General features: G+C 34.1%; 4 protein-coding genes across 5 annotated transcripts; 3 read left to right on the top strand and 1 right to left on the bottom strand.

Annotated features, from left to right (window-relative positions):
- Positions 1–3,910: 3,910 nt before the first annotated feature.
- Positions 3,911–5,728, top strand: LOC106377484 (DNA-3-methyladenine glycosylase 1-like). The gene is made up of 3 exons (XM_013817730.3): positions 3,911–4,515; positions 4,629–4,686; positions 4,982–5,728. The coding sequence occupies exons 1-3, from the start codon at positions 4,122–4,124 to the stop codon at positions 5,466–5,468; spliced, it is 939 nt and encodes a 312-aa protein (XP_013673184.2). The 5' UTR covers positions 3,911–4,121; the 3' UTR covers positions 5,469–5,728.
- A 715-nt stretch (positions 5,729–6,443) lies between these two features.
- LOC106377483 (aspartic proteinase NANA, chloroplast) lies at positions 6,444–8,842 on the bottom strand. Its single transcript, XM_013817729.3, has 2 exons — positions 8,199–8,842; positions 6,444–7,393 (listed from the first exon to the last, which is right to left on the bottom strand). The coding sequence occupies exons 1-2, from the start codon at positions 8,708–8,710 to the stop codon at positions 6,568–6,570; spliced, it is 1,338 nt and encodes a 445-aa protein (XP_013673183.1). The 5' UTR covers positions 8,711–8,842; the 3' UTR covers positions 6,444–6,567.
- Positions 8,843–18,474: 9,632 nt separating this feature from the next.
- Positions 18,475–22,425, top strand: LOC106375079 (serine/threonine-protein kinase AGC1-5-like). Of its 2 annotated transcripts, XM_022711308.2 has the most exons (4): positions 18,475–18,716; positions 18,796–18,863; positions 18,938–19,809; positions 20,314–22,425. In XM_022711308.2, exons 3-4 carry the CDS (start codon positions 18,974–18,976, stop codon positions 21,194–21,196), a joined length of 1,719 nt encoding a protein of 572 aa, XP_022567029.2. In that variant the 5' UTR covers positions 18,475–18,716; positions 18,796–18,863; positions 18,938–18,973; the 3' UTR covers positions 21,197–22,425. The 2 variants fall into 2 exon arrangements, with proteins under 2 accessions (XP_022567029.2, XP_013670429.2); XM_013814975.3 differs by lacking the exon at positions 18,475–18,716 and having other exon boundaries at positions 18,724–18,863.
- A 1,924-nt stretch (positions 22,426–24,349) lies between these two features.
- On the top strand, positions 24,350–25,550 carry BNAC01G38600D (uncharacterized membrane protein YuiD). The gene is made up of 5 exons (XM_013817728.3): positions 24,350–24,697; positions 24,767–24,901; positions 24,998–25,035; positions 25,110–25,176; positions 25,264–25,550. The coding sequence occupies exons 1-5, from the start codon at positions 24,536–24,538 to the stop codon at positions 25,468–25,470; spliced, it is 609 nt and encodes a 202-aa protein (XP_013673182.1). The 5' UTR covers positions 24,350–24,535; the 3' UTR covers positions 25,471–25,550.
- Positions 25,551–27,656: the final 2,106 nt, after the last annotated feature.

Consider the following 27,656-nt stretch of genomic DNA (forward strand, 5'->3'; position numbering starts at 1 on the left):
TTTAAATACTTCAAAATTAATAAAAATTCATAGAAAATAGTTTTTATTATAACTTCCCGTCCATAGGGCGGGCCTACCTTAGTTTTCTATAAGATTCTTTAACATTAACAAATATTAATATATATTTGCTTTGTGAAGAATACATAAAGTAACGCATCTGCTTTTCTTCTCCTTTAATAACTAAGCGGTGGATGATGTCTTTAATTATTATAGAAATATAATGATTTGATAATCATGGGAATGGTTATAATCTTCATGGTCGTTTCTTCTGTCGAGCGAGAGTTCTCTTAAGTCCCGAGCTCTCGTCCTCGGGATGTCTTTACGGAGACGTGTTCTATTCGTGGTCTCGATACGAGGTTTCATCCATCTTGCTCCGTCGATCCCGGGACGTAGAGAATCATGTCCCTTGTCTCTTGTTAGACGTGATCTGATGTGGAAGGAATGTGTTTCAAGTCATTGTTTTCTCCTCCGTCACACCTCGGTTGAGCTATCTTCATCTAAGGAGATCTCTCGTATTCGTCGTATGTGAGCTATCTCCCTCGAGGCCATGTGTTGGTATCTTTATGGATATGTTTATTTGGTGAGAATATGTGATTGTAGTTTCAGCCTCTGAGTTCGGATCCCCCGATGAGAGTGATGCTTTTGTCCTTTTATAGGTAAAGCTCACCTCCCTTTCATTCGGTGTGTTGTTGCACGTGACGGGTGAGTCAACACCGAACTCCTCATTTCTAGGGCGTGAAGATAGTGAACATATATTTGGTGGAGATATGATTTTGATTTAGTCAAAATCTTGATTGCCTTTTATTGGTTTAGAAGTCGAAATGGTCTGATCGTGAGACCATTTATGCTAAACCGAACATGTTCTACATCAATGACATATAACTTAAACTTGTGGCGGGAAGGATTTGGTGACAAATCGTGTTCCAACAATAATGTGTAAGATCAGATGCGCAGAGTAAGTTGTAATAATATGTCTAACGGGGGGAGAGAAGTATCAGATCCATACCAAGAAACAGTATAACCTAATAGACTCAATAATATCTTCTTTTGAACATTATCAATTATATCTTTTCATTCGCTATATGATTGAAAAAAAAAAACAAGGAATGTATTCGATCTATATACAAATTAATTATTTTTTATATATACGTTTTTTTGTTGGGTCGACCACTTATTTCCCCGCGATAAGTATTGTATAGTGCTATATGTCTCCGAAACTATTGCCTCTATTTATTTGTCTCCGAGAATAAATTTCTATTCCTATTTCCTCCCAAATATATAGTTCGAAACCTATTTCTCTCCAATCATCGAATTAGATGGTTTAATATCAGTTTACTATTTCAACCTAAACCATAAACCACTTAAAGTTGATAGTTAACCAGCTAAGATCCAATTAAGTTGAAATAGTAAACCGATATTAAACCATCTAATTCGATGATTGTGAAGAAATAAGCTTCGAACTATATATTCGGGGGAGAAATAGGAATTGAACTTTATTTTCGGGGACAAATAGATAGAGACAATAGTTTCGTAGACATATATCACTATACAATAGTTTTCGTAGGGAAGTAAACGGTGGACCCTTTTTTGTTTAAGATTCATTTGTACGTATTCTCCAATGATACTGATCCTGCAGAAGTCAAATAATTATCCTAAATTTTAATGGAACTTCGTGGGAAGCGGGAATGCAAAGATAAGAGGAACATGCCACAACGCTATGTAACCACATTATTCTAATTAATTTGTTGGATTATACTTGTACATGAAAATAGCACAGCTGCAGAGGTGTTGAGAAAGTCAAGTGTGTTAGTTCGAGGAAAGTTTCACAAAATGGCAAACAAAGTATTAATACGGTTCGCGTTATAAATATTTGATTGGAAGGAACAAAATTTAGAAATGATTGAGGAGCAACGGAAGACGACACCAGAGGCAGAAGATGGATAATAGAGATATTTATTACTTACTAGTTAGTGTTTACTATTTCTAAATGGATATATATCGAGGATACTTTGAACCACATGGTCTGTCTCTTAAACTCTCTTATCTTATCTCCTTCGTATATAGTAAACATTTTTGAAGGTCACGCCAATTCTTTTTCTTTCTTTTTTGAAAAAGTATGCCAATTCTTCTTTTTCCGTTCAATATACTATTATCTTTTTGTTCTGTAAGTTTTATAAACCGCAATGCACATATACAAAATACTACATGAACGGATAGAAGGATCGAATGAAACTATTTATAAAGAAAAAAACAAATTCCACACTTTTTGTTTAACTCAAATTCCACACTCAGTATTGTTTTTATAAACTATTTAGTAAATTTATATTATAAAATAACTATTTAACAAAATATGCTATGAAAAAGTTAGAAATCGAAAAGGACTATATATTTGGATTTAACGTGTGTGACAAAAAATTCATGAATAAAGTTAGAAATCGAGAAGGACTATATATTTGGATTTAACTCCTATAGATGATTCTTGTCAGCGCTCAGATTGGAAAACATTAAGAAGCAGACTACCTTTCTCGTCTCTTGGGAAAGATTGATTCTGCCTTGTTCTGGTGTGAGTATGGCTCTTGTACCAGTCCTCTTTGGCTACTGTTCATCAAATCTATGTGTTTCAAAGACTCTGAGCACTACAACCGAACTATTCCGCCGATGAACGTCACCTTCGATGACCAACTGACTCATCGCTGCTCATTGCAAACACCGCTTATATCTACATATTCCGACCACAACGACCAACGGTTCAGCTTTGACTCCGGCAAATTTTTATGGTTCCATCACGGTAATGCTGGAATCGACAGGTTTTGCTGGGAATTATGTTTCTTAGGAAATTGGAGTCAAGCCCATCTTACTGTCTGCTGGTGTGGAGGAGTCAGGTTCGTTAATGTCTGGTTCATTTCAGGGGGTGACTCTTCTCACCCATCTCGCTACCACTATCCAAGCCCAGCAGCTGGAATTTCCATCAAGTGAAAGCTTACATTCTAGGCAGAGCTGGATTATCTCATATTGTTACTGTAGTCAATGGGGTTTGTTCACTGATGTCAAGCAAATTTTGTCATCAACCGGTATCTCCGACAAGTACAAATGTGTATGCTCGTCTCATTCAAAGCTCAGCTCGGAGTCATTCGGTGCTAGAAGATAGCAGTCTCGTAGCCTTAATAAAAAAGGCTACTCAAACCTCCTCATGTCGGGGCCATGAAAGATCGTTATCCCTCTTCTTTCTCTTTTCAGGAGTGAACCCTGAACCCTTCCACCAAAATTCCTCAGAGGTACTCTTTTCTTGGCTACAAAGCCAATGAATATCATTGCTTTCCTAACTGCTTGTTATCTTGTGTAATGGTTCGTTTGGGACCGGAGGATACAACGAAACTCATTCCAATGAGTCTCGAGGTTCTGGAGCATTCAACGTCACAAAATACAGTGACTATGATTTATGAATCTGGTGTTACCATGAATCTCCTACCGACGCATTTGAGCGGTGTCTCATTTTCGCTGTCAATCTCTTTGGAGAATCTATCTGTTTTAACTTATGTTGTTTTCAAATTTCATTATTGTAATCAAAGAGGATGGATAATTTCTTCTAACTCTTATATGGTTGAAGCTTAAGATAATGAAACCAAAGGTTGCACAAAAAAAAAAGGGATGGAAGCCGAAAATAATACAGGACAGATTATTGAATTACCAAAAGAAAAAGTAAACAGAAATAGTTAGGGGGAGACTTAAAGGTCAGTAGGTCACATGTGATGTGATTTGATGGCATCAATTTATCTGTGCACATGCAGTGCCTCTAACTCTTTTCTATATTCCTTTTCTTTGTAGCTTCTTTTTTTTGCTAAAATACTTTGTTGTTGCTTCTTGTAATTTGATTCTTTAATATCCACACGGCTTTAGTTTTAGAATTATGTTCCAATTGGTAAAATGTGTACATATTATTACCCTTAGTTACAATCACTTTTCAACTCTCTATATATCTCCCATGTTATCTATATAGGTAGACAATCACTTGCTCTTCTCTATTCCATATATCATCATCATTTAAACACAACACTGCTCTCTCCTTACTACATCTCTTCTTTCATCCACCACCTTATAACTTAAGAGTTGATATAGAGAACATGAGCAGAACGGAGACAGTGGGCTTGACCAGAAGAGGAATGTTGCAGTCAAGTAGTTGCAATCGCCTTGTGAACTGTTCTGAGTCCTTCAAGAGGGACAGTGTGATTAGCAACGGTGGTTCAGCTAAAGTGAGAGGAAGCTTGGAGTGCAAGAAATCAAAGAGTTTTAAGGAAGGAGAAAGCTATCCTTCTTGTCTCATAACGGAGGCTCCTGGGAGTATAGCCGCCGTGAGGAGGGAGGAAGTGGCTGCACAACAAGCCCTAAGGAAACTGAAGATCGCTCATTACGGCAGATCCAAGTCAACCCTATCTAATTTCAACTCCTCCAAAGTTGTCCCTCTTATTAACCCTCAACCTCATTCCCAGAGATGCAGCTTCCTCACCCCTACTTCTGGTATATACTCCTTTCATTATATTCTTTTTTTTCTTTCATATAAGTTTGTTCTTTTTTATAAATTGCAATATGCTAGTCTCACTTCAATCTTCTGATTTTTATGTCATTTTCAGATCCTGTTTACGTTGCCTACCATGATGAAGAATGGGGAGTCCCTGTCCATGATGACAAGTGCGTTACATAATGGTGTTTTTATTGCAATTCATTACTATCACTTATTAGTTATTACCACCAAAATTCTATAGTTGCAAAAATCCCACTTATTTTAGGTTAAAAGTCTCCTAAAATCTAAAAAGTAGGATTGACTCCTAAATGATCTGGTAACCTACTAAACTCTTAAACCTATATTCTTTAATATATTTGAAGCTAAAAGTGATTAGAGTTTTATTTTCTCTTTATCTTCTATATCATTATATTTTATTAATTTCATCTTTGTCAAACAAGAAACTAATTATCTTAATTCCAGGACCTTGTTCGAACTGCTAACCCTTAGTGGCGCACAAGTAGGTTCTGATTGGACGTCAACTTTGAGAAAACGTCATCACTTCAGGAAGGCGTTTATGGAGTTTGAGGCGGAAGCGGTTGCCAAATTTAGCGAGAAAGAGATAAATGCAATAAGCATTGAATACAAGGTAGATATAAGCAAAGTGAGAGGTGTTGTGGAGAATGCAACAAAGATCCTCGAGGTCAAGAAAACCTTCGGGTCACTAGAGAGATACCTTTGGGGTTTTGTGAACCATAAGCCCATCTCCACGAATTACAAGCTAGGCCACAAGATTCCTGTCAAGACATCGAAGTCGGAGAGCATAAGTAAAGACATGGTTCGTCGAGGCTTCCGGTTCGTGGGTCCCACTGTGGTTCACTCCTTCATGCAAGCCGCTGGTTTAACCAATGACCACTTGCTCACTTGTTACCGTCACACTCCTTGCACTCTCCTCATTACTAATCCTTAATTTTTGTCTTTATTTTCTATTTGACTTAATTGAAAGTTTTTTTTTTTTTTAACTTTCTGGTGATTTGTGCACAACAAATGTAGGTGTAGGAGAAAATGGATTGAGTGTTTTTTAAAAAAAATTGGTAATGTAAGATAAACCAGCTGGTTTAATTTGTTTTTTTTTATTTACTTTTGTGTGAGTATTTTTCACATGTATAAGGTTTTTTATGTATGTGTGGTGTCACAATTTGAAATAGTAATTGATTTTCATCGGATTAACCTTATCTTATATGACAATAAGGAAATGCATTGAAAATTTGAATATCCTCTTGGTGTTTTAAAATTTGTCTTCAAAGAATAGTAGTATAAAAGTGATGAATTGGGGATTGATTTTTGTAGAAGCAAAAAGCATTATCATATTCACATAGCATGTGATGCTTCTCTGTCACCAATAATGATTGGATGACTTTAGTGGATGCCATGATGGGACTGGTCATTGCCCATAATCTGTTTTTCCCCAACTCCAAGTTTAACTTCTTTTTACTCTTTTCCCAAGTATCAACAACAACGCTCCTCCCTCGTGGTATATTGACGATTTCCAAAAGTTTTAGTGGAAGATGTGATACTTTAATTTAAGGATGTGTTATTCTTGTTATAAAACAGAGTACTCTACAAAGTTTTGTTTTAAATTCCATAAGTGCGAGAATGGGAAAAGGAAAAAAAGATCAAATATGAGAAGAGAACACATGAGACTGAAACAGCGATGCATGAGATTCCTACTTTCTTCAACACGTAAAAGTGAGAGTGTGTGAACTTATTAAAGACTGAGCTAATGGAGTTATGGGCCAAATCTCTTCTTATATCTAAACCCATTTCATCTGGTCCCTTTACGGCCAGTTTAACGGCGTAAATGTGCCTCAGGCCCGGTAATGACGAATCTAGAAAAGCAGTGGATGCGATCTAAAGATTTATAACTTGATGAACAGAAGTGCGGTAGATTAATATCAAGTGCCATATATTGCAACTTTTATAACGAACATGTTTATATATTCACTAACAATTAACAAACAATAACGGCCAATTAAATCAAAGTAATAAACACAAAGATAAATAAACAGCTAAAGACAGGTAGAAGGAGCAAAAGTCAAAGTTGAGGCCACAATATCAAACTCCCACAAATAATTCTGCTGCATTATATTCCCAATGACATTAGTCCCCGGCTCTCCCGCCGACACAAACCCTAAACACTTGACTCCTGACGCAGCATCTATTAGGTAACTTCTACGATGCGGCTCAAAACGCGCACCGCCCTTGAAATGAAACGTCAACTGCGGCAGCTTGCTCTGGTTGAACCCTGACGTGGTATCGAAACAATACTCTATTGGTAAACCTTCTGGTTTGACTCTCTTCAAACCAAAAAGGTAACGCTGAAGCCCCGAAACAACCGCTTTGTACGCAGCGTCAGCTAAAAACGTGAGGCTAGTTCCTGAGTCCAAGATGGTCCCACCACCTTGTGTTGCGTCCCATACTTGCATGGGGATGTTGAGCATGGTCTCTCCGAGTGAGAGTCCAATGATGTTGATGGCGTAGAAGGGAGGGATGACGTTGAGATCAAGCGGGGTGGTTCGTGTGGCGTTGAGTTTAGTGGCAGAGGAGAAGGAGGAAGAGCCGAAGATGAGATAGTTAGATACGTTTTTGTTGGAGAGATGGTCAACGAGGCAGTAGGAGAATTTGCCACCGAAGACATTAGTGGCTTTCGAAGTGAATGAGTAGTCGCTTAAGGCTAAACCAAGCACTCCATCGGCTCCACGAAAGCTATCTCCACTGAAGGAGTTGGTGCAACCTACGAGTACACCGGGGAGTCTGGCTACACGACCATTGGTGAGACGAACTGTGAATGTCTCCTTCCCGAACACGCCTTGCGCTGCTGACCCGTCCACGTATCTGTTTCCACCCGATCAATCTTAGTGTTAATTAGTAAGAACGCAGTAACATGGATTATTACGGGGTTTAGTTACAATAAAGAGAGGGTGGAATTTAATTTATGTATGGCTCGAACGGCAAACCTAACTCACAAGTCACGCAATAAGTGACATTTATGTAATGTGATGAATTGTAGCTCAAGACACATTTAATATCACCCCCTTCTCCTTATGAACTTGCATCTAAATCTATATGGCTCCCCTGAGTTTTCTAAATACTGTATATTTCATTTTAAATGTTTTTTTTATATTTTTAGGGCAAATTTTCCAGTTGTTATCTTTATAATAATATCAAACAAAACAATGTATTTAATAAAACAGAAAATTATTTTAAAATTTTAATAAAAAACCTTAAACGACAATTATTATGAAATATAGAAAGTAATTAAAAATAAAAGACAATATGGGAGTTTTTTTCCAGGACGAAATTATATTTGAACCTGATTCTAATATGGTATGCACATCCATACCTAATGGTCACAAGAAAGAGAGGTCACTCTCCTTGTCTCATTGATGACCACCCAAATTTTCACTAAATATCTTCTCTCTAAACACAAACACACACACAATCCCTTAAAGAGTAAGTTGTGTTCCTAAATCCTAATAATAATGTCTGTAATTAAGTTCCACCATCAACATCACTTCCCCCTTTGGTTTATGATCCTTAATCAACTCCTAATTAAACTCTACCTAATTCACGTTTTACTACTGTGAATATCGATAATGCAACCACCACCGCCACCAAAAGAGATTACTACATTAAGTACCTGTAATCGTATGCGCATGGAGTTGAAGGTGTAGGGCAACTAGAGAGGGAGAAGAGATTCATGAGATCGACTTTACAAGTCTGAGTCAAGCATCCGATTCTGCTGAAACTCGAAGACTCCTCTGCTCTGAACACTCGACGGTTCTCTGTTTTTCCTTTCCCGCGGAACCTGCAGTTCACCCACGTCAGCTCGCTCCCTGTGTCCACCACCACTCTGAACCTTTTCGCCGGGGTACCGACTCTGATCTCGGCGAAATACTGAGCCGCTCCGTAGTCGAAACCTGATCTCAGAGTTAGCCTCGCTCCACCGTTGGTTTTTGTTGTTGTCCGTTTATGAGAAATGAGGCTGTGGCGTTTCTGGTCCGAGCCGATAATGTCTTCAATGCGGCAAAATGAAGTCGGGAAGAGAGTGTCCCTGTGTGTCATCTCGAGACGCATCACCGTGGAATATGCGGCGGAGATTAGGAGCAGTGTCGTGAGGAGACACAAGAGAGCTGCTCTCGTTCTCTTCATTTTGGTCCTCTCGTTTTGGGTCTCTGTTTTCTAAAACAGAGTATTTATATACATTGAGGAAGAGTTGAAAACAAACGCCTTTCTCTCTCTCTCTAGCTCTTTTTTTTTTTTAATTATAATTTTTAACAACTTCTAATAACCTCCCCCCTCCCAAAAAAAAAGTTTATTTAGGTTTCTCATGTTTAGAAAAAAATATTTTTCCATTGAGAATTTGTTTATTTGAACATATATTTTTTGGTGCAATATTGGACATATATATCATTACTAACCAAAAATCAAAAACTCAAGAACAAAATATCAGACAATCAAAAACCAAAAATTATTGTAGAAACTAAGAACATTTTCCTTTTGATTTTAGACATTTCAGGTTTATTAATTTTCCGTTTACTTACTTATAACGATTAATCGATTTAATCTGGCATAGTTTGACTAATCGGTTATTTAAAAACGAGCATCAACTTTACTCATGGAGATTATTATAAATTTTAATGTTATATAATTCTAAGAGAATAAATAAGGGATAATTTCACTGTCGATTTCTTTTCTTTTTTTTTTTGCCATTTATTATCTCAAATTCAATATAACAATAAAAAATAAAGGTTCAAAACTTGGAAAGTTTGGCTAATGGTCAACAATGACAGAATTAATAAGCTTTGTATAAAATTATTTTGTTTTTACTTATTTTATGACATAATTATTTAACAAATATTCCAATATTTTATGTTACAGTTTTGAGTTGACTTTACATTTATGCGAAAAACTACAGTTCGGGATTTTGAAAAGAAAACGATCAAGCACATAGCGGAAGGTTACCGGTTGCCACTTATTTTAGACACAATTGTTTAACAAATCGTCCAGTATTTTATGTTACGGTTTTAAGTTGAAGTTACATTATTGCGAGAGAAATTTTTACTTTTATTCATTAAAGGTAAATGCATCTAAATTTACATTTTGAGATTTTGAAGAGAAAAAAAAATCTAGCACTTTACTACTCGTTAAAATCAATACTATTAAATTAAGAACATGACCAATTGATAATAGTTGAATCCAACTATTTATTTAAACATTCTCTTATTATTTTTTTATGTAACTGTATTTAATTATATTTAAACACTAACCACATATGATAATATCGTAACCTCTCCTTAATTCCTATATTTTCGGATCCATAGTTCTCAGTTATACTAATTAAAATCCACGGTTATGAAAATAAATGACAGTATATGTCCGACTAAATATAAACATGATCTCTCATTTGTATTGTTTTGTGATCAATGTTTACAATACCAAACACATTGATCTTTGCGTGAATTTAGCTCTTGGTATGGTCAGAGAAAGGTGAAGATAGACGGATGGATTCATGTCGTATTCTGGGTTTATGGTTTTCGCCGGTGGTGTAATGAGTAAATCAAACGGAAAAAATCAGAAGCGACTGAATTATTGGAGAAGACAACCTCCTTTGTTGTGTTACAAATCAGAGTCGTCCACGTATCTTTAATCATGAAGCTTCGAGAGTTTTGTCCATGTGGAGAATAAAATAGTACTATATATACAAAATATTTTTCACTTTTATTCTCGCCCTAAAATAAATACTATTTTCACCAACTATTACATTATAATTTTAGATTATAATTAACTTTGATATATTTCATAAAAAATCATTATCATACTACAACACCATAACTTACATATCAGCTCAAGAAGTTAGAATTTATTGGACAAGACGTTAATTTATTCTAATTCTGAAAATTTTACACATACATTAAATTTATCAATTAACAAAACACATAATGTTAAAATGGAGTTTAACGGGTTTAAGTGGACTTTTAATAGAAACTAGATTTTGACGGGTGTTTTTTGTTTTAATTTTCTTGTGAAATTTAATTTTTATATTTGTATATTTTTGTTATTATTTTGTGTTTAATATTAATTTAATTGATAGAATAGATACATAGATTTGGTAAAAATAAATTTAATTTTATATTTGTGTATAAATTCAAAATTGAATTATTTTTACCAAATTTATGTATATATTCTATAAAATTAAATTAATATTAAACACAAATTTGATTACAAAAAAATTATAAAATTTTAAACAAAAATTTTCAAGAAAATTTTAAACAAAAATATACCCGCCCTTTCAAAAGGCGGGTCAAATCTAGTTAGCGTTTAGAAAAAAAAAACCCGAAGCAGTTTCTAGTTATTTAGGGGTTATTTATGAGTCCACATAGGCCAGAAACTGAAGGTAACAACAATTCAAAGGTAACTAAGAGTAACACTAACAACAAAACAAAAACAAACAAAAAAATCGTTGGATATGATTGGCCAATTGGGGTTAGGTATATGAATATTTGAATGGAGGATATACGTGGGGAGAAGATGCTAGCTAGGGACAGAGAGTCAAAGTCACAAGGGCAAGAGAAAATTTCCAGTTGTCATATACTCATTGGTTAGCTGTTGCACTCTTGGATTCTTTTAGAAATCATAGATTTTATATTCGCCGGTTCAGATTTCAAACTAAAAAAACTGTATTAAATCTTAAAAAATGAAAAATAATATATATATAGCCCAAGTTACAAAAATAAAATAAAATAATATATATATATATATATAGAGAGAGAGAGAGAGCTACAAAACATGAGAAACATATATTGGATTATCCAAATCGAGAGAAAGATGCGTGTACACTGAGATGCGTTGAACTCCGATGCAAGCCACCGTACTGTTTAATTATTGTCCAATTTATTTTTTCAGTTATATGGTATTTGATATTTGTTCATCAACTTATATCATAACAAGACAAAATAATAAGTGTGGAATTTTCAATAAAACTAACTTTTAAAATCTCAGGACAGGTTATAAGTATATCAGAAAAAGCAGTGAAATTTGTTTATATATTGTGTTAGTCATTGGTATCACCGAATGTCTTAATTGAGATTATAAAAGTTATAAAGCGATTGATAGTAGAAAATCCTAACTGCTCAGAAAATATGTAACGAACGACAATGACAGTAGAGGAAAAGAGATTAATTCAAACTGCCAGTCTGCACCGAATAATTGTATACAATTATAACAGTCTTAAGGTGACGACAAAAAAATAATTTATTAACAACCCTAAAGACTTCATGCACGGCCTCACGCTTTGCATTATCTTAGTCTATAATATAGGCTTATATATAGCTTCATAGCAATTAGAGAAAAATGTATAATGAACGCGGTTTGCTTCTTAGACTTGGTTGTTGTAAATTGTATATGATGTATCCACGACAGAACTCTATATAAATATAAACATGTATAATGTAACATTTACTAAAGGGACGTACAGATTAGCTGTTAACTTATGTCAAATGGAAGTCGAGTAAAACTGTTTTTAATATTTATTATTATTTATCAGAAGGTCAAATGCATTGAGAAGATTACGATATAAGGTAAAGGCAACAATGGCCGGTGTTGAATCTCTGCCGTAAGAAAAGAGAAAAACGACTTACCTAATAACAAGCCACGTTACGATAATTTTTTGTTCGGTAGTCATGAGTTACCATTTTGGGAGGTTTTTTTATATTGTTTTTTTCTCCAAAAAAATAATAGTCGAGATACTCGAAGAGTAAGTACTTGTACAAGCAAATAATGGATCTCTGATCACTCTGAGGTTCAATAATTCTTATTTTATGTGGAACTGGCATGTTACCTTTTTAGATTAGTGTAGAACTAGCTGATAAACATGTAGGGTAGTAGTAAGATCGGATAAAAAACAGAGACATACATATATATTTATTTATTTATTTATATATTATATACGTAACATCTTTTGAGCCAGTGTTTTTTTTTTTGATAGAAAGATGGAAACATATTCGAATTTTAGCCCTTTCTCAAAAAGAATATATATATATTCGAATTTGCCAGGATCACGTGAAGGGGTAATATTGTCGATGGTAATAATGTCATGGGTTAGTTAGACACTTAAACTAAAAGTCTTAACATCGTTCTCTATTACCAAACGCCTCAATGGATTTTTCTAATAGAGGAAAAGTCTAGGAGCAATATTGAACGCCTCATTGTTTGATCCCAATTCTCCCAACGTGTATGACAAACGACTCAGACCTAGATCGAGATGGTGGAAAGGGCCAAACCGTTTAGATGCGATCTGTATTGAACTCAAATCTGATATAGCTAGTATGATCTTTTATTCATTCATGCTTTTATGTGTTTATATCCAGTATTGATCCAACATATATATAACAACACATTTTATTTTATATATTAATTACTGAATAAAGTACAATAGCTAGTTAAAAAAACTTGTACATAACCAGTTTAGTTCTATTAATCTAAAGAAACAAAGACAGCTAAGGTTCTACCATTCGCATGACATGAAAGTAACAACTAGATTAATCATAAAGTTTGCTAGACAGAGACTAAATAATATTTCAGTCGTGACATGAAAGTAACAACATATTCTCATTATTAGGAGTATGATCTTTTATTCATTCATACTTCTGTGTGTTTTAAATCTAATATTGATTTTGTCCGTACATCACGGAAGAGTCTACTCTAAATTAAACTAATCTATAAGAAAAGGATAGTTTGGAGAGATCGGAAAAATTGCAAACATGGGTTTAATCAAGTTTATTTCCTTTTGGCTGAAAGAATATGAGATGGATTACAGTCTCACATACAATACATCATAACATGTTTTACTCACATACGTTTTAACCAGCTGCTATAATCCACGTCCATAATTGTTATGGAACCAGTCAGTTTGTTACCACATCAACATAGGTAAAATCGCATATAAAACCTCGAAGGTGGCATCCACTTACACTTTAAACCCTCAGAATATTTCACAAGTATTTTAAACTTCTAAAGTGACACTTGTAACAAAACAAACCTTCAATCTAGCTTACTTATACATCAAGTTAAAATGGTTACCGGTACTATTCAAAATCGATGACGTGTTGGTTTTCTTTTTCTTTTTTGAATTTTTTTAAAAAATTATTTTATTAATAAAATAAATGTAAAATACATAAAATATATAAAAAATCATAAATATATTCAAAAAAAATCATAAAAGTCACTAAAAATTTACAAAAATAAAAAATTCACCAATTTTTTTAAATATTTTATTAATAAAATAAATATAAAATAAAGAAAATATAAAAATATAAAAAATTATAAAAATTCAAAACAAATCAAAAAAGTCATAAAAATTTACAAAAATAAAAGATTCACAAAAAATATTTATATTATTTTATTAATAAGACAAGTATAAAATACAGAAAATATAAACTGGTCACCCTCGAGCTATCATTAGTATCCATTCTTCCCTTTAACAATCTTGAACTTTCCGAGTGCGCTAGAAAGCGAATTGCAGGCAATACTCATGACATTACAATTATGCTGGGGTAAAGGGTACAAGAAGGTGATAATCGAGAGTGATTGCAGAAAAGCTATTGACATTATTCAGGACAGAGTTCTGCACTTTGGTCTATACAACTGGACACGGGAGATACATTGGTGGCAGTCAAGAATGGAGGAGATAAAAGTACAATGGATCCCTCGAGAAGCAAAATGTGTAGCGGACAAATTGGCAAAGGAACAACATTCTGGATCAACTTCTTTCATATTTCATTGTTTTGTTCCAACATTTCTTACCTCTATGCTTCACGCTGATTATGTAAACTCAAGTTTATCTTAATAAAGTATAAAAAAAAAATCTTGAACTTTCCCAAAATAGCAGTCTGTCTCTGGATTATGATTACTCTAATTCAGATTAGAAAAATTCATTATCTTCAAACAATTCTTGTGAACCTAATCAAGCAAATAATATAAATAGTTTTTGTGATTTTTCTGAATTTTTATAATTTTTCATGATTTGTGTTGAATTTTTTTATGAATTTTTTTAAAAATTTTATGTACTTTTATATTTATTTTATGAATAATTTTTTTAAAATATTTTGTGAATTTTTGAGTTTTGTGAATTTTAATGATTTTGATGATTTATTTTGAATTTTTTATGAATTTATATTTTATGTATTTTCTATTTATATTATTAATAAAATAGTTTAAATTTTTTTGGTGGCTTTTTTGTGAATTTTAGTGATTTTTATGATTTTGTTTGATTTTTTTATGAATTTTTATATTTTTCTGTATTTTATATTTATTTTACTAATAAAATAGTTAAAAAAAAAAACGACACGTCATCGATTCTGAACAGTACCGGTAATCATTGTAACTTGATGTACAAGTAAGCCAGATTGAAGGTTTGTTTTGATACAAGTGTCACTTTGGAGGTTTAAAATGCTTGTGAAATATTTTTAGGGATTAAAGTGTAATTAACTGCCACCTTGAGAGTTTTTTATGCGATTTTCCCATCAACGTATAATACAATAACAACTTCTGTTTTCATCCTATATATTAATTACTGACATATAGTAAATTTGCTAGTTCAAAAACTTGTACAAAACCAGTTAAATTCTATTAATCTTTAAGAAAGAAAAGATAGCGAAGGTTCTACCATTCGTATGACATGAAATTCACAATTAGATTAATCATAAAGTTTGCTAGAGTAAATAATATTTCAGTCGTCGTTAGAGTACCGCGTTTTGCTTTGTATATATGCGTGGACTATGTACACACGTTAGGAGAAGAACGACCGTATTTTATACTCATACCTTCCTTTATTAATTAAGAGTGTACGTACCGTATAATATAAACGTATGGTACAAGGAAAGAGAAGATGGTGTGTAAATTGCAATGCTATCGGTGATATCATCCTTACCCCGCCATTTGCTTAATTTACGGATCATACATATCTTATCTTACTTATAATTGTTTTTTTTGTATTTATCTGACTTCTATTCAAAAATTCAACTCTTATCATTGTTTTGTAATTCGACAAAACAGTCAACTTCATATCTTTTATTTTCCCTTTTCGCTAGCGTTTCAAGTTTTTCTTTAAGATTAATTTGGAATATCCAAAATTTATGGAAGAATTCAAGCTAGTTTTTCAAGAAAAAGTGAAACTTATAGATAGATCTTTTTTTTTGAATATTCAAACCAAATATAATCTCTTATCTATATGAATCAAATGTAAAGAGTTGTTTTGAATCCGGATTGCTTTAACTCTCTAGAGTCCCATTTACCACTAGATCATATATGCGTTTGATGGCAATACAATTTTGTTTACAAATATTTCTAAATTTAGAGTCGGCTTATTTCAGAACTTCTTCGTTCAAGATAGGTTCAAGTCGATTTTCGAATTCAAGATTTTAACTACATTCAAACCTTTGTCCGCTATTTTTATCCAAAATATTTATATCCAAGATATTCAATTATAAACGGCTATGTCTACATTGTATTAAAAAAACGGCTATGTCTACAAAAATTGAGAAGAAGAAAATATCAGTAATAACAAAGTGCCTAGTCACCTACACAAAAACAAAATATTTATTTTGTGTCTGTTCATATAGCTCAAAAATTGCTAATGATAGTAGATTGGTCAAAGATTCGTTACAGGCTTATGATGATTAAAATTAAACTAGATTAAGACCCACGCCTTGCGCAGGATAAATATTATATATATAAATTATTTTATGTATTATATGTTCTTATATATTATGAAATAATAAATATATATTGAATAATTAAAAGTCAGTAACTATTACATATATAATTAAATTGGTGCGAACGTATAAATAAATTTTATTAATCCAAACAATTTTTTAAAAAAATTGATAGGAAATATAATTAAATTTAAATGATATTAACATACATAGTATATTTTTAATATTAATGTCTATTAAATGATGCTTTCTACTCATATGTTTTTTTGATCATGTATATCTTTAATAGCAAAAACTTTAAATTACTAATAACAAAATTTTCATTGTGCGATTAATAATTTTAGTAATTTATAATTTAAAAAAATTTATCAATGTTAGTTCAAAACTTTTATAAAAAAAAATTATTCAAAGTAAATTTTGAAATTAAAATATTTATTTATTCAATATGGTTTATAGTTTAATTTAGAATGATATATATACATATATATTTTAAATCTTAATGATTAATTAAATTAAACTTTTATTTATATGATTTTGTAATCATTTGTATTTTGTCATAACAAAATTTTTTAACCATGGATCGCAAAATTTGAATGTGAGACTTTTAACAGTTTTAGTAATTTATAGTCGTTTTTTAAAATTTAAAATATAACATATAAAGAAAAATCTAAATTTTTATAATATGGTTATTGTGATTTTTTAAATTATTTTAATAGTTTAAAATTAAACAAATTTGATAGAAGATACATTATTTTTTTTTATCGGATCTTTATTATTCAAAATCATTAATTATCATATATACTTTAGCCACATTAGGTAATTCCGTAATCTTTATTTAAAGAAATAATAAATGACATTAATAATGAATTTATGATTAGTTTAATAAAAAACTTATTATATAATTAAATGGACCAACATATTTTTCTAATAGTTCTAATAATCATCCTAGTGATGACACGTGACTACAAAAATAAGTTGTAATGTTTCACAAATAATATATAGGGGATATGATTTTACTAAATAAGCCCATGAAGCCATGATGTGTTGATGGATTCAAATTCATTAAGTAAACCACGGACAGGGAGTAAGTAGTTTGCAACTTCTTAAACGAGAAAATGGGCATAAGAACCTTGAACATTCAAGTTAAAAGCCAAAAAAAAAAAAATTGTGCTTATGTTTGAACCAAAAAATACTCCAACTTTCAAATATTGGTCATTTTAATTTTAATTTTTTGTTAATTAGACTATTTCAGAAACCTGAAAAATCAACTGTTAAACCCGTTAACGTCTGTTAATTCGCTAAACGACGTCAGTTTAAAAATTGATTAAATATTAATGAAATATTGTTGTTTTACATCTGTAAACATTTAAATCATCTACTCTTATGTAAAACCTAAATTTTCTAATTCTCTAATCTCTCAATTTTCGAATCTCCAAACTCCAGAGCCATTGATAATACAAAGAATGGCTAGGACGACAGGGTTACATCGGATTTGTTGTTGTGTAGTGGGAGATCTTAAGTGGAAAGTGTTAGGGAAACTAAGATTAAACAACAAAAACAAAATCAAGTAGGGTGAAGAAGGTGATAATAAAGATGATAGTGAAACTAATGAGAATGATAATAAAGCTCAGAATAATGGTATTAGTATCGAAGAAGAATTTTTAAGTAGTATTTGAAACGACGTCGTTTAGCAAGTTAACAGACGTTTATGGTTTAATAGTTGAGTTTCCGAGTTTCTAAAATAGCCCGGTCAACAAAAAAATGAAAGTTAAAATGACTAACATTTAAAAGACGTTTACATTATTTTTTGGCTCAACCACAAGTTAGAAAGAAAAAAAATTTGCTTTAGTTCGAAAGTTCGGGGTTTAATTGGCAGTTTACTGAACTCATGGCTTCTTTTTCGATGACCGTTGCAACGGCCAAGAAGACTTGGACGCCGTCGAGAAAAATTCAAGGACATTATATTTTCTCTGTTAGTCAGAGAGAGAGAAAGAGAGAGAGACCAAGATAACATACATATCGATGAAGCAGAAAGAAGATGAGGAGAATGTCTAATGACCATGTGAGTTTACTATTAGACATTTCTTTTATTTTAGCTATCTCTTGTTAACAATATGTCTCTGTCAATGAACCAAATTAGGTAATAGGAAACGGTTAATTTAGACAAGAAAGAGAGGAATAAACGGCAAAAATGAAGCGTTGAGAGATGAGAGGCTAAGAACATTTCACTCCCTCCATCTCTTTTGCATCTCCTCATGTCTCTTCCTCTCTCTCTGCTTTTCCAGGCTGAGACACTATTAAGGGAATAAACCAAACTAACGTTTACAATAGACAAGCCAATTAAAGTCCTCTTTGAATCTTGGAACATTACTAATTGTTTTCTTTTAGAGTTTGTGATTCGTATTCTAGGAACTAACACTTAATGTCACATGCATTTAAACATGGTCCGTGTTCTTGAATTCTTGAAAACATTGTTTGTGTTATTATAACTAACGCATTACAATCTCTTTTTTTCCTTTTTAGAGTTGACATGATTTGATTTTCCCTCACTTTGTCTTTTAAATCAACAAGGAAGCGTTTGATCATCTCAGGTAAAAAAAGTGATTCTAAAATATTTTGTCTCTTTGAACAAGCATCTTGAGGTTAATGTGATTGGTCCCTGCAGGCAAGAGCTGTCTTATAACCAAAAGATATTCCAAAGATGGACTTAGCTTCCAAGAAGAGCACATCTAATGACACCACCAAGGAGATAGACCCTACCTTGATACCCAAGTCACCTCACGCTCCATTTTCTCTTAAACTAGGAGACAATGTTCCGAGAAACCCTCATTTTGATCTCAAAAAGATGGATCCCCTCGTCAGACACCAACCCACAAAGTCACCTGAACCCCCCACCGCAACCAGAGGGGGAACCAACGAGGCTGATTCAAAGCACAGCGAAGGTGATGGCTTAGGAACGAGGAAGAATCTTCCTAAAAATCTTCACTATGATCCCAAGAAGATTGTTCCATTAACCACACCTGAAACACCCTCACCAAGCGCCAGAACTCATCCTCAACGTAGGACAAAATCTCCAGACAACAAGAGAGCCCCCAGACACAATGCAGACTCTGCCTATGGTGATTGCCCTTCAGCTACACCTTTCAAGCCTCACACGGGAGGTGACGTGAGATGGGACGCCATTAACTCGGTTACTTCAAGAGGGCCTCAGATAGGTCTAGACAGCTTCAGGCTTCTGAAACGTCTAGGGTATGGGGACATAGGCAGCGTCTATCTCGCTGACTTGCAAGGGACAAGTGCGGTTTTCGCAATAAAGGTGATGGATAAGGCCTCGTTGGCTAGTAGAAACAAGTTGCCGAGGGCTCAGACCGAAAGAGAGATCTTATCCTTGCTTGATCATCCCTTCTTGCCAACGCTTTATTCTTACTTTGAGACAGATAAGCTCTACTGCCTTGTCATGGAGTTCTGCAGCGGAGGAAATCTACATTCTCTCAGACAGAAACAGCCCAACAGGCGTTTCACAGAAGAGGCCGCGAGGTAAGACAAAAGTTTGGTCTATTTAGAGTTGGAGCTAGTCCTGGGCATAGTATCCGAAACCAAAAATTGAACCAGAATCGAACCAAAAAATTCGAAACCGAACTAAAACTAACAAAAACCCGTTTGATTCTTATTTATCTATAACCAAAAAAACAAAACTAAAGTGGAACCGAACCGAGAATCAAACGAATATTGTAATATTAAAAAAAAAAACTCAATTACTCGTATATATTTTTGGATTTATGGATATAACTTTACTCAGGTTTTATATGTTTTAAACTCGAACCAAATACAAATTGTTCTAATTCAGTTCTGTTTCGTTTTATGAAAAATGAAATCCGACCAAACCCGTCACTATTCGAACCCATCCGTTCCGAAAAATGGTTGAGTTCTTAAAAGATCCTAAACACCCCAACCTAAATAACCGATCCGAAACATAAACATGAATGGCCAGCACTAATTGTACCTTACTTATTATCTTTTCTCTCATGAGTTTCTTTACAGGTTCTACGCGTCTGAAGTGTTACTAGCATTGGAGTATCTACACATGTTGGGGGTTGTATACAGAGACTTGAAGCCAGAGAACATCTTAGTTCGAGACGAAGGCCACATAATGCTTTCAGACTTTGACCTTTCCCTCCGTTGCACCTTTAACCCAACCCTCGTGAAGTCCTCCTCCGTCTGTAGCGGAGGAGGAGCTATCCTCAACGAGGAGTTCGCCGTCAACGGCTGCATGCATCCCTCAGCCTTCCTCCCACGTCTCCTCCCTTCCAAGAAAACACGCAAAGCCAAATCAGACTCCGGCCTGAACGGCCTCTCCATGCCAGAGCTCATGGCTGAGCCAACGGATGTACGGTCAATGTCCTTTGTAGGCACACACGAGTACTTAGCTCCAGAGATCATACGTGGAGAGGGACATGGAAGTGCTGTAGACTGGTGGACGTTCGGGATCTTCCTCTTCGAGCTCTTACACGGAACAACACCGTTCAAAGGACCAGGGAATAGAGACACGCTCCACAACGTTGTTGGTCGGCCCTTGAAGTTCCCAGACCTCCCTCACGTGAGCTCAGCGGCGCGTGATCTCATTCGCGGTCTTCTAGTGAAGGATCCTCACAGGAGAATCGCTTACACAAGAGGAGCTACGGAGATAAAGCAACACCCTTTCTTTGAAGGTGTTAATTGGGCTCTGGTGCGTAGCGCTGCACCGCCGCACATTCCTGACCCTGTTGACTTGGGACCGTTGACTGCTGCTAGAGGGAAGTCCAAGGGACATGGAAGTAGTGATCACTATAATAACCCAATGAAGCCTGATGCTCAGGTCGCTTGTGCTGCTGGTCCTGCTACTCCCACTGATGATACTGCTTATGTAGACTTTGAGTACTTTTAGACACAGCAACACCCTAAGCTTGAGAGATTCTATATGTTTTTCTTGTTCATACTCTTAATTTTTTTGACTAATGCAGTTTGTGCTATGTAAAGAGAAACAAATGACTTTATTTGTCCACAAGAAAATTACTGAAGCTTTAACTAGAGAAAGAAATGACTTTATTTTTTTGACTAATACAGGGTTAGGGTCCCAATCGGTTCTTCGGTTTAAAAATACCTGATTTGTATCTACTTTGTAATCAAAACATAAATAAAGCCGGTTCTTCGGTTTTAAAATACATGATTTATACCTATTTTGTAACCAAAACACAAGTAAAATCGATTCAAAAATAAGAAATGAACATCAAACGTGAACATTTAAAATCAAACCAGAGATAAACACATTTATCGATAGAAAGAAAACCTAATAAATGAAAGCGTAAAACAAAAACCAAGTTCTCATGAAATGAGAAACATTATTCAATGAAAACAAAACCAAAATCTAAAAACTTCAAGCTTCAACTCCCATCTTCAACCATCAACCTTCATGTAATAGATAATTATTTTAGATGTTCAATAATATCTTAGTGTATTTTGGATACATATTAGGAATTGAGATCATGTTTGGTATAAGACTATAAGTTCTTTTTTGGGATTTTGAATCTTTTGGGTTCTATCGGGTATCCATTTAGGTTCGGGTTCGGTTCGGATAATACCCATAACCCGAAATACGGTAAAACAAGATCCATTCGGTATTTACATCGGGTTCGGATCGGTTCAGATTCATTTTTATCGGATCGGGTCCGGTTCGGATTTTCGGATTCGGATTCAATGAAGCATGATGCTCAAGTCGCTTGTGCTGCCGGTCTTGCTACTCCCACTGATGATACAGCTTATGTAGACTTTGAGTACTTTACACAGTAATACTCTAAGCTGAGAAAATTCTATATGTTTTTCATGTTCATATTTTTTTTTGATTAATACAGATCGTGCTATGTAAAGAGAAACAAATGCCTTTATCCATATAAACAATGTTCAAGAAAACGGTATCCAAATAACTAAATGATTATTGTGAACTAACGATTAAACTGATTATTCAGAGTTTAAAGAGAAACTTAAATGTTAATAAGTTATTGATTTGTTTTTATATAATTTATATTTATATTAGATATTTTAGTTTTAAAATTTAATTATAAAATTATTTTGATGAATTATAAAAATTATAGGTATTTCAAAAAAATGAATTAAAAAAACTATGTATACAAAAAAAAATTAGACAAATTTGTGGATCTAAACCTTTGTTCAAAAACGCGGCCGCGTTTCCGATTTTTCGGCAGCACAAACGCTCCATGGATGATGAGCGCAATTATGATCAATTCGGTTGTGTTGAACAGTGAACCGCATAATATCCGCTTAGAACGTAGAATAAGAGAACGCGGACGTCTAATTGAAACCTCGTTTTGTTCAAATCTCGTAATCAATAGAAAAACTCAGATTTGTTGATTTTGGATTGAAAACACGTGAGTAATGTGTGTTTAACTTTGTAAATGTTAAATCTAATTGGTTTTGTGATGAAATCGTCGGAAGCTCAACTGAAATCAATGTCTGCCGCAAACAGAAAAAAGAAAAAATAGATCTGAGAAGAAGACGACCATGAAACTACTCTATTGCCCTTATTAAATAAATGAGTCAAAAATTACAAAACAACACGTAGGTCTGGGCATTTCGGGTATCGGTTCGGTTCGGTTCGGGTATTTCGGGTTTCGGGTAGTTCGGATAGGGGCTAGAGGATCCATTTAGTACTTGACCTATTTTCGGTTCGGTTCGGTTCGGATAGTTTCGGGTTCGGTTCGGTTCGGATAGTAAATGTAGGAACCGGAAAATATCCGGAAAAAGTTCGGTTCTCATTTGGATCCGGTTCGGGTTCGGGTTCGGATAGTTCGGATAATTTGGATAATTTGGATAAAATATCGGTTATTTAAGGTAAAATATCAAATAATTAAGATGATTTACATAAAATTTTTGGATATTTTGGATTACTTTGGATATTTCGGATAAAACTATCCGGATACTTTCGGGTAGTTTGGATACTTTATAATAATTTAGTTATCATAAACTATTTTCAGATACTTTTAATAGAATTTTAAATTTAAAATATATATTTAATGATGTTATATGTATATATAATTAATATTTTTATATATTCGGATATCCGTTCGGTTCTCGGTTCGGTTCCGGTTCGGTTCGGTTATTTCGGATATAAAAATATAGGAACCGTTCGGGTATTTGAGGGTATTGGTCCGGTTCCGGTTTCGGGTATTTCGGTTCGGTTCCGGTTCGGTTCTTCGGTTCCGGTTATTTTGCCCAGGCCTAACAACACGTTCAGTGGAGGTCAAAATCTGCCCCTTTGACAGTTTGTAATGCAGCATTAACCAATTACCAAATTCAGCTGTAATGAACCTTCAAGTACTTATGAAACTATAAATATATAAGCAAGACAGTTAATTTTTTTTTAATTAATCTGTCTCTCTTGCCCAATTTACGATTGGGCATTAACCACTTTGGCTATGTAAATACTTTTTACAAATATAAAACCATAAATATATACCGGCTACAACTTAAAATGTTAGTTTTTAGGTATAAAATGTGGTATTATACGTATACGTATAAAATTACAAATAATTACTCCCCGCGTGCTCTCCGATTTTTTTCCGTTTTTCTAATAAATCGCTAGGCGAAAGTGAGCCGCACGCGTAGCACCTATCGAGTTTCCAAACAAAGATCTAAACTAATACTCACATTAATCATGCATCGTGTTTTGAAATTATCAAATTTCAATGTTTTTTAACCAATAGTTTTTTAATAAATCCAATTAATTTTATTGAATTTTGCAATTTCTGTATAGAAAACATAAAAAATCTATCTTTTAAAACAATTTTTTTTTTCTAAAACTCTTATCTTAATAAAATGGAAGAGTGTGATTTAAACCAATTTATATTAATTTATACCAAAATCGATTTAGAACTGTTTATACGGAGTTGAGTCATATAAATAAGACTTTAAGAAAATCATTTTAGATATGATCGATTTGCCTCCTAATAAGTAGTAAGTCCTATTGATTTTTAGAACATTGAACTCGGAGGAACATAAGAAAGTTAAAAGAGTTTTACCATAATGTAAGGAAACATTTGTGACTGAGATCCACAAAGAGCTGTCCGAATGATTCTTTGAGTCAAAGACAAGACCCTTGTCGACACAACTGAACCATTGGTTCCAAATTTCTCGCTGCCTCCATATCTTATCATCACCATCCATCCACACAAAAACGCTATCAAAGTTCCTTCCTTTCTTTCCCACAGAGATGCTGAAACAGAGCTTTGTGTCTCACAACACCAATGCTCTCTGTTTCTCTATATCCAACCCAAAGTTCAATCCTTTAAGCCCACCAAAGAAGCCAAATCGTCTCGCGTCGTGCGCTCTCAATGTCGGACTCCAAGATGTAACCGAAGTCATCCACAACAAGGTTTCTCTCTTCTCTCTCTTCCTTCCTTATCTTGCAGCCATTGATCGTGACTTTATGCTTTCCGTGAAGGTACTTATAGCTGCTGGGTTCTCCGGAGCGATTGGGCAGCTCTTAAAGCCCTTCACTTCTGTGGTTTTCTACAAGAAAAAACTTGACTTTAGAACCGCTTTACAAGCTGGAGGCTTCCCTTCAACACATTCCTCTGTAAGCAAGCTTCTCTCTTTCTTTCTGTTGTAGATTGTGTTTTGTGTTGTCTACTTCTCTGACGTTTTTTTTGGCTGATTCATGAGATAATTTTAGTCTGTTGTGGCTGCAGCAACTGCAATTGCTTTTGAAAGGTGAAAGCTTTCTCTAAAATGTTTACACTTTCTGCAATCTTCTGAATATGGTTTACATTGGTTGTGGTCTCCAGGGGATTTGATGACTCCATTTTTGGTTTGACTGTGGTTTATGCTGCTCTGATCATGTATGATGCCCAGGTAAGTTCACCCTTTTGATAAAGTTTAAATCTTTGCTCTCTCTGGTCATTACAATAAAATGGTCATGAATTGTTATACCTTTTGCAGGGTGTGAGGAGAGAAGTTGGAAAGCATGCGAGAGTGTTGAACAAACTAACAGCTAATGCTCGGAAAGGTGAGAGTTTGGAGTCAGATGAGATCAGTGAGGAAGTGTATCTTCCGTTGAAAGAATCAATAGGACATACTGAAGTTGAAGTCATAGCAGGCGCTTTGTTCGGTTTCTTAGTTAGCTTTGGTGTTTATTCCCTTATGTAAAGCTCCCAACTTTATATGAGGGTTGTTAAGAAAGAAGGAGAATTTAATATTTGTGCAAATGCGTTTTTAGATTGTTGACATGTTTGTTGGACTTTTCCCCAAGCCCTCCAAATATTTTTAGTAGTACATGAAGAGAGGGGAGTGCAAGTATGGAGAGAGATGCAAGTTCCATCACCCAGTAGATAGGTTAAATGCAATGACCAAACAAGCTTCTTGCAGGGTAAAGCTGAGTCTTGCAGGTGTCCCAGAAGGAGGTACCTACAAAAGGTTGATTAGAACCCACGCTACTCTGCTTGTATTGAGTTTGTGAGCTAATTTACTAGACCTAAAAAGCCGTTGCAGGGTGGGCTTAACTGCCCTTATTACAGAAGACAAGGGGATTTGCAAGTAGAGTACAACATGTAAGTTTTGACCATCCTTTCTCCAGGTGAGGTGATGGCTAAAACCATTTCAGAAGCCGATGCTGTTGGAGGAACTGACATGACTCAATGAGTGAGCGAGCTTTGTGTAAAGATAAGGATGTTAAAGCGTGTTGTATCTTATTCTGCATCTGTTCCGTTTTATTGCTCAAGGAGTGCAGCTTATGTGTTTTATAGAGGCAACAAGCTGTCTTTACCATCACCACTAATCTCTTCTGAATGATTCAAATACTTGATTAAATGTTATTGAAACTTGAAAGCAATCATCAAAGATACGCTCATTATTGAAAACCGTTCCTTGTATACAAAATGTAACAGTGTAATTAGAGATATAAGGTAGTTCTTGAAAACACACTTCTCAGCAATAAACCTGTTGGTACTAACTGGTAAAATATCAAAAGTGGGTCCAGAGTTTTGTTTGGTAGTTTTTGGTTCTTAGGCTGGAGAAGAAGAAGAGTTACATGGGACATGTTGACTCTTGTCTCTTATCTGATGAAACATGTGAATGCGTCTATTAATGGCAAAAGGACAAACAATCAAAGTAGCAACAAAGAACTCTAAAGTTTGATACCTTTCTCCCTCTCCTTGTTAAAAAAAAAAAAAAAGAGAAAAGCTTTTTGATTGGTTTAAAAATTGGGCGCACAGTTTCCCATACATCTATCCTAACCCCTCTTTGGGCCTGCCTATCTAACAAACAAAAATTGAGCAACTTTTCCACAAAATTAACAGTCAGAGTGTCTCCACTGCTTCACAAAATCACAAACCCTAACACTACTCTGAAAATACAAAAGCGTAACAGAAAAAATATATATTGTTAAGAAATAACTTATAATTTATAGTATTGAGAAATTTAAATAAGAGTAGAATTTGATACCCGTATGAAGCAAATAACACTAGCATAAGGGAGAGAGTTTATTATAAGGAAGAAGAAGAAGATGTAATGGTTCTTTGATTATAAACTCTTGTTCTTGTTTATGGTGTACAAAAGAATGAGATGAGTGATGATATTTATAGTGAACAACAATACATAAAATAACAAAGATGGTGCTTAATTTGGTAAATGAGTGGGTGATCATAGTGTTTGATGAGTAGATGATCATAGTGCTTGAGTTGGTAAAGGAGTGGATGATCATAGTGCTTGAGTTTGGTAAAGAAGTGGATGATCATTTCAATGCTTATCTTATAACACTCTCCCTTGATCATCCATCTTGTATTACGTGGTGCCTCGTTAAAAACCTAGTCATGGAAAACCCAATGGGAAAAACCGTAGTAAAAGTAAAAAGAGTACAACTACGTAAGCTCCCCCTCGAATGAGCAGTCATAGAACCTTTAGAACAATGATAGATTTTCATCTCTCAAATTGTAACATTCTCTTTGGGTGTCTATCTTTTGTATGTTCTTTGTTGCCTCGTTAAAACTTTGTCATGGAAAAACCCAATGGGATAAAAAAAAACCATGATAAGGAAAAAGAGTACAACCACACTTACTATCATATTTCTTTCTCTAGAAATAATATCTTCAGGATATGCATTCCAATCAACTCTCTTCAGAGAATTAAGCTTAAGAGAATAAACTCTATTCATTTCTATTATGATATCTAGGGCCTTTAGACTTCTTGTCCATAATTCTCTTTTGACTTAGACAATAGTTTATTGGTCTATTTGGATTTCAAACCAAATTTCTTACATATAATCGTATAGAAATTCGTCTCGTACATACGAATTATTCATTTGTAACTATAGAAGTTACTATTATGATTTTCTTTCT

Source organism: Brassica napus, chromosome C1 (genome assembly GCF_020379485.1).
Source record: "Brassica napus cultivar Da-Ae chromosome C1, Da-Ae, whole genome shotgun sequence".
Taxonomy (NCBI): domain Eukaryota; kingdom Viridiplantae; phylum Streptophyta; class Magnoliopsida; order Brassicales; family Brassicaceae; genus Brassica; species Brassica napus.

Coding starts and splice junctions, on each gene's coding strand:
- LOC106377484 (XM_013817730.3), top strand. CDS start 4,122: ATGAGCAGAACGGAGACAGTGGGCTTGACCAGAAGAGGAATGTTGCAG. Junction 4,516..4,628: donor CTTCCTCACCCCTACTTCTG/GTATATACTCCT, acceptor TGTCATTTTCAG/ATCCTGTTTACGTTGCCTAC. Junction 4,687..4,981: donor GTCCCTGTCCATGATGACAA/GTGCGTTACATA, acceptor TCTTAATTCCAG/GACCTTGTTCGAACTGCTAA.
- LOC106377483 (XM_013817729.3), bottom strand. CDS start 8,710: ATGAAGAGAACGAGAGCAGCTCTCTTGTGTCTCCTCACGACACTGCTC. Junction 7,394..8,198: donor CCATGCGCATACGATTACAG/GTACTTAATGTA, acceptor GGGTGGAAACAG/ATACGTGGACGGGTCAGCAG.
- LOC106375079 (XM_022711308.2), top strand. CDS start 18,974: ATGGACTTAGCTTCCAAGAAGAGCACATCTAATGACACCACCAAGGAG. Junction 19,810..20,313: donor TTCACAGAAGAGGCCGCGAG/GTAAGACAAAAG, acceptor GTTTCTTTACAG/GTTCTACGCGTCTGAAGTGT.
- BNAC01G38600D (XM_013817728.3), top strand. CDS start 24,536: ATGCTGAAACAGAGCTTTGTGTCTCACAACACCAATGCTCTCTGTTTC. Junction 24,698..24,766: donor CCGAAGTCATCCACAACAAG/GTTTCTCTCTTC, acceptor CTTTCCGTGAAG/GTACTTATAGCTGCTGGGTT. Junction 25,177..25,263: donor TGATCATGTATGATGCCCAG/GTAAGTTCACCC, acceptor TACCTTTTGCAG/GGTGTGAGGAGAGAAGTTGG.